This window comes from Rutilus rutilus, assembly GCF_951802725.1.
Source record: "Rutilus rutilus genome assembly, chromosome: 25".
In the NCBI taxonomy this organism is placed as follows: domain Eukaryota; kingdom Metazoa; phylum Chordata; class Actinopteri; order Cypriniformes; family Leuciscidae; genus Rutilus; species Rutilus rutilus.
In genome coordinates, this window is record NC_140229.1 from 19,939,586 (window position 1) to 19,945,914 (window position 6,329).

Consider the following 6,329-nt stretch of genomic DNA (forward strand, 5'->3'; position numbering starts at 1 on the left):
GAGATAAATGTCATAAATGAGAATTGTACATTTTAATTAGCATTCTGACAGCAACCCGAAATTACACAGGGCAAATCTAGTTCTGAATTTGAATGTTGATACATTATAATGCAGCCATTGCCAGTAATGTTGAAGGATGCCTCAGACACACTGACTCATGCCTTTCAATTACTGATAAACAAGGATGTCAGTGAAAAGATTCGTAGCTACACAGGCAGCTTAGCCTCCATGCATTAAATGAAGCTTTGACGCTAACCATGTTAGCCACATTAGCTGAATCGACTCGATTGTGAAAACATGAAGTTGGTAAACAGTTTTGATACGGAGTAAAAAAAAAAGAAAAAAAAAAGCTTCAGAGTGTTTCCTACTTTCATACATTTTTATGAAAATGCTAACAATTCTTCAACATAACATAGGCTCATTGGAAAAACGCACCTCTACCTACATTTTTGCAACACTCTGAAAACGTACCCATACACATATAAAAAATAAACACTAGTGGCTTTAAACACCAACAACTTTTGTTCCTTTTAACAAAAATAATGATTACAGAGGCAGATTATCTATTAAAGGTCAATTCACACCGCACAGACAAACATCAATAAACAAGTTAGCCGTTGGATTTAGAATTCTATGAAAAATAACTCAATAATTCAAATAATTCAATAATTCAACCTGCCCCAACAGACACCAACAAACACTGATTGAACATGTTCAGTCAGGTGAAAACAAATCCTGACCAATGCCAACAGATGCTGACACATCGATCCAACAAATCCCAACAATCGTGTTTGTTGGTGTTTGTCTGTGCGGTGTGAATTGGCCTTAAGAAATACTTATTTTCATACGGTTTCTTCATACTGTTATGTCATGACCTCAAAACACTTTTACCATAGGGCATCATTTGTATACTTATACATTTTGGCATTTGCATCACATATACGTGCAGCTTTTATGATGTAGCGGCTTGCTATCTCATCTGGTACAGCATAGCGATGTGGAGCGTTGAAAACAGGTCCTATGAAACACAAGTCTTAGAGGAAAGCTAAGATAGCATGGTTGCTTCAGCAAATGCAATTTCATCTCTTTACGTTTGCTTTGCTTAACACTATCGGTTATGTTTATGGTAGGGTTTAGTGTAGGTGTTATCTTCAAATGCAAAAGAGCATTGACCTTTTAGTGCCACTCACCGGGCATTTTATTCCTGAACTGCCACGATATGTACTACAATCAACGTAACAAAGCGTTTCACGTTCATCTGTTTCGGATAAAACTGAACATGATTTTAGCGTCACTTGTATCATTTTGCAGAGATGTAGCCACAGCCACGTTTTTCCAGCCCTGGATTGTATTTCTGATAATAATTTTAAAAAAGAACCGATAACTAGGGGTGCTTCTACGTTCAAATACAACTAAACTTTGTATAATGTTCTAATCTTCAACAAAGGAAATGGGAGCAGGGCGGGATAAAGAGAACAGAGACAAATGTGAGACGCAAAGTGTGGCAATTACGAGCAGGTATGGTGTAAATGTACTTTACAGCTCTCTCTCTCTCATTGCTGATGGGGCTATTAGAGGACTAGACAAGAGTCGTTTTCACTCAGCTTCTACGAAATGGATTTTCTGGAGCGAGACGTCTCAATTCAACAGTTCTTATTTACAGGAAACAAAGCATTAATACACTGTTGAACCTCCTTATTAATATTTAAGCCTAATGAAGGCTTGTGTCTGGAGTGCGCAGGGAGAGGCCAGGCGTCACGCTGCGCCGTGTGTCTCGGCGGGGGTACCCCTCCCGTTGGCTCCCTGCCTCCTTTTCTCTTTCTTTCTCTCGCTCTCTCTTCTCCTTCCATCGCTCCCACAATTGGCTCTGGAGAAGGCTGTACTTGGAAACACCCAGAGCTTTAGCAAAGCACTTCCACCCCATCCCCTGGGCTGCCCGATTGCTTAATGGACACCTTAAGATCTGCAGGGACGCTTGGCTAATGGTGTGACCTGATATCAGAGAGCCCAATTGGCCATTCGAGGGCCTCTCTCTGCAGGAATATGAGTACACTCAGGCGCAATCGCAGCCCCTCACAGTCTGTCAGCCAGCAAGGCGTTACGGACAAATGTTTATCTGTGTTTACAGCAGTTTTTATTTTTATTTTTTATAATCAGATTTGTGTGCACTATTTTTTAAGATTACATTACAATGTCATGGAGGATTACTCACACTACAAGATATCTCAGCCCATTGTCACTTCCTGCCCCACGTGACCAAAAAAGCCAACAAAATATTCCGAAAGAGTGTGATTTTCTTTTTTCAATTATGCAACATTTTTCTTTTTTTTCTACAAAATTCCTGTCAAAGAAAAGCCTTAACCTTAATCCTAACTTAATAGCAGGTAGCTAAAATTATGTTGTCCCCCTCGGTTGAAATGGGGTGTCAGGATCCCCTCGGTTGAAATCCGCCTTCTGGGTGGGGGGTTCGGGTTGGTTTGGTCATGGCGGACTAGATCTGCTACTCTGCTGCAGAGCAAGTACAACTTACTTCTGCTAAATGCTTAGAACATAAAAGTAAGGGACACATGCTACTGCTGCTGCTAGAGAGAGGGAGACCCCCTGTAGCAGATTTAGGCAGGTGGTGCTGGGGAGGCAGAGGGGTAGAAGAAGAATTTACACAGCCCACAAAGAAAGGACTTGTGTCCTCCAAAGCATTTTTAGCCAGCTGAAAATGCTAGGCGCTCTGCTGAAAACGCCTAGCTGTGGGTGCTTGAGAGCATTTTTTTTTTCCCAGTTGAGACACTCTGTTTGCTAAGATATGGAATATCCGCAGAAGTGTTACTAGGATCTCATTTCACTGATAGTTTGTTTCCGTTTTGTTTCTATATAAAAATATAAATACAATGTAAAGTTTGCAGTGACTCTTGTTTTAAATTATTTTGTTCCGGTCTTATGCTTGTGGTTGTCATCTGTTGCCATTGTACAAGCAGGATGTGGCGGTTGGTTGGTGTTGTATTTGTCCCCTCCTCCACTGTGATTGGACGGCTGGGTAAAAAGTGCCAGTGATGAGCGCTGCGTTTTACCCAAAGTTTAACATTCTTTAACTTTCAGCGACTGGTAAAAAACCTGCTGGTCCAATAGGAATGTTGCTCCAGGACCAGCAGGAATAACCTTGGTGCTGCACTAAGACAAAAGAAGGAGACAAAATTGATGAAAGAGTCCCAGTGATGAGGTCTTTCTGTTTTCTTCATCATAGCAACTATTCCTCCATCGTCTTCACATTCACTGATTTTACTCATCTCTCTGTGAAACCCACTTTTACTCTCTCGTTGATGATCTTGTGATTTGCTCAAAGCACGATGATGTTTTGTGTAACCTTTCAAACAGCGGCCCAGTCTTCATATCAGATTCCTCCCTCAGTCACAAGCTGCTCGTCCCAACCACGTGCCCGAAACCACGGCAGCTCGCACTGTGGGAGGGGGTGGAAGGGTGTATATATATATATGTTTGCAATTATACTTGCTTTGACTTCTAGTAGACTTAATGTGGTCTTATAGTCTTACCTATGTAGCTAAAGTAGATTATGTAGTAAATTATGTTTAGTAAACACTATAACCTTTGAAATATCTGCAGAAAGCACATGTTTGGGGATTAAAATGCATTACTTGGACGGATGATGGTATCGTAAAAGGCTCCGCTGATGTCGCCAGCAAAATGGTTCTGGGCATTTCACGGGTGTTATTTACATCCTGTCCTCTGCCTTTGTTTTATGGGCATTACCCTGGCAAACACAGCAAGGTAATTGAACATGGGCAGGTGACTAATTGAATTAGATAGGGAACTCAGTGTGGGCTAGAGAAATGGAGGTTAATAACTTCGGTCGGCCATATGATGCCTGCTGAAATCGACATGATTCTGTGAGCTGCTTTTGCTTGTTGTTTATCTTAGGGATTTTGTGGTGCGCATGTTTTAATCTTATTTTTGAATGTATTTAATGTTTAGTTAATGTTTCATCTTTGCAGAAAGCGACAATTATTTTCAATAAGTCATGTTATGGCCCTGTTTTATCTAACTAAATATTGACCGAAGATTGAGCATACTCAGTACTCAGAAAGCTGGTTCTCTTGTTACCCAATCATGTTTCAGATAAGGGTATGTGTCAACATTCAAATAATAGGGTACTATGTATGTTAGAATGGAAAAAAAATAAGCTGAAAAACTTTAGCATTCACTTCAGCATATACATTCTATATGGAAATAATATACTTTAAAATAATATACTTAAGTGCAAACTGAATATGTTTTCAAATGTTTTCCCCTTTTAAAGTGTACTTGAGTGTCAAGAAACAGTCATGAATGTGTACTCTCTTTAAGTACAGTTTAATGGACTTTTATTTCATTATTATTATTTTATCTGCCACTACAGTTTTTCAACCCTATATATGGTAAAGATTTGAAGTACATTACAAATGCACACTACTTTTTTTTTTTTTTTTTTTTTTACAAGAATGATTCACTGATTCATGAATGAACTTGTAAAGGTAACGGTAACACTTTATGGTCGAATTCTCACTATTAACTAGTTTCTTAATAGCATGCATATTACTAGGATATTGGCTGTTTATTTACTTATAAAGCACATATGAATGCCTCATTCTGCATGACCTTATTCTACATCCCTTAATCCTACCCAATACCTAAACTTAACAACTACCTTACTAATAATTAATAAGCAGAAATTAGAAGTTTAATGAGGAAAAAGTCGTAGTTAATAGTTAGTTAATAGTGAAAATTGGACCCTAATCTGAAGTGTGACCAAGGTATAACTACATTATGTCACCTGCAGAAATGTTGTTGGTTTCTGGGGTGTTTTGGATAGTTACTTACTGGCAAAAGAGTATATACGAGATTATTGTTCCTCAGGTTTCTCTTTCAATGCACTATTTTTGACCCATTTTATTGCTAACCAAGGAAAAATTGTAATTCTGATGGCTTAGTAAAGTAATAGCACACTTTCCCTCTACAAGCCACGCAATTTGAGGTATCCTTCATGTCTGTATAGCACAAACAGTGCTAGATAACACTTCAGGTTAAAGGCATGTTCAAATCCCTAAGTATGCAATAGTTTGTGGGAGTTAAACCACATCATTTGTCCCGTTGCCACAATGAATGGCCCCGCTATAGTGATTTGTTGTCCTAATATTGGGTCATCTCTTTTGACATTCAGCCCTTCATCTAGATCTAGAGTGTCTCTGGGAACTTAATATGTTACCGTTTGCTCTCTTCAAGGTTAAAGGCCACTGATTTCATCAACTTCAGAGGTTTTCCCCTACGAGGGAGCCAGATCCTTTTGTTAGCGCTCCAACTAACCATTTCTTGTCTTCGGTTTCCCAACAGAGCCGTATGGCGGAGAGCCTGCGTTTGTTCGATTCCATCTGCAACAACAACTGGTTCACCAATACCTCGCTCATCCTCTTCCTCAACAAGAAGGACCTGCTGGCCGAGAAGATCAAGCGTATTCCGCTGACGGTCTGCTTCGCTGACTACAAGGGCCAGAACACCTACGAGGAGGCGGCCGTGTACGTGCAAAGGCAGTTCGAGGACCTCAACCGCAACAAGGAGACCAAGGAAATCTACTCGCACTTCACTTGCGCCACTGACACCAGCAACATCCAGTTTGTGTTTGACGCGGTGACGGACGTGATCATCCAAAACAATCTCAAGTACATTGGATTGTGCTAGGACGAGGGGACGGGGGAGAGGGGCGACAGGCGTGGCAAAAGTAAAACCCTTTGGCGAACGATGAGGCTCACCTGTCGATCGATCCGGGCGCCCTCAAAAACGCTTGTTGAAACTGTAAACTCAGATGAGGCCCAGAGGAAAGGGCTACATGCTGCCATCCTGTTAGATTTATCAATGTCAAAAACGTAAAGGTCAAGAAGGATTTAACAAGGTCGGTATAAATGTGTTTGCACTGAACATACTGTATGACTATGTAGACAACACACACACACATGCATCGTTAAGTTTGTTCACACACAACGGACTTTGGGATCAGTTAAGCACGTTTAACATGGAAACACTGGAAAAAGATATACCTGCTCCTCTCTTCCCTTAGAAACAGCAGGAATAAAGATACCATACATGAAAGGGATAGTTTACCCAAAAAAAGACAAAAAGTCATCACTTATTTCCAACCTGTATGACTTACTATCTTGTATGCACATGTTTAGCAGAATGTTCATGCTTCTCTTTTCCATACAACGACAGTGAATGGTGAAACCATAAAAGTACCATAAATTATGACTTGTGTGCTTATTATTAAGGAATATGACCATATGCACATA

General features: G+C 40.2%; 1 protein-coding gene across 2 annotated transcripts in view; it reads left to right on the forward strand.

The window, feature by feature from the left end:
- Nucleotides 1-6,143, forward strand: part of gnaz (guanine nucleotide binding protein (G protein), alpha z polypeptide) — a 42,954-nt gene extending 36,811 nt beyond the window's left edge. For both annotated transcript variants that reach the window (XM_084400668.1, XM_084400669.1), the window contains exon 3: nucleotides 5,380-6,143. In XM_084400668.1, coding sequence (XP_084256794.1) covers nucleotides 5,380-5,724 — 345 coding nt within the window. In that variant the 3' untranslated portion in view covers nucleotides 5,725-6,143. The remainder of the gene's footprint in view (nucleotides 1-5,379) is intronic.
- The last annotated feature ends 186 nt before the right edge of the window (nucleotides 6,144-6,329 follow it).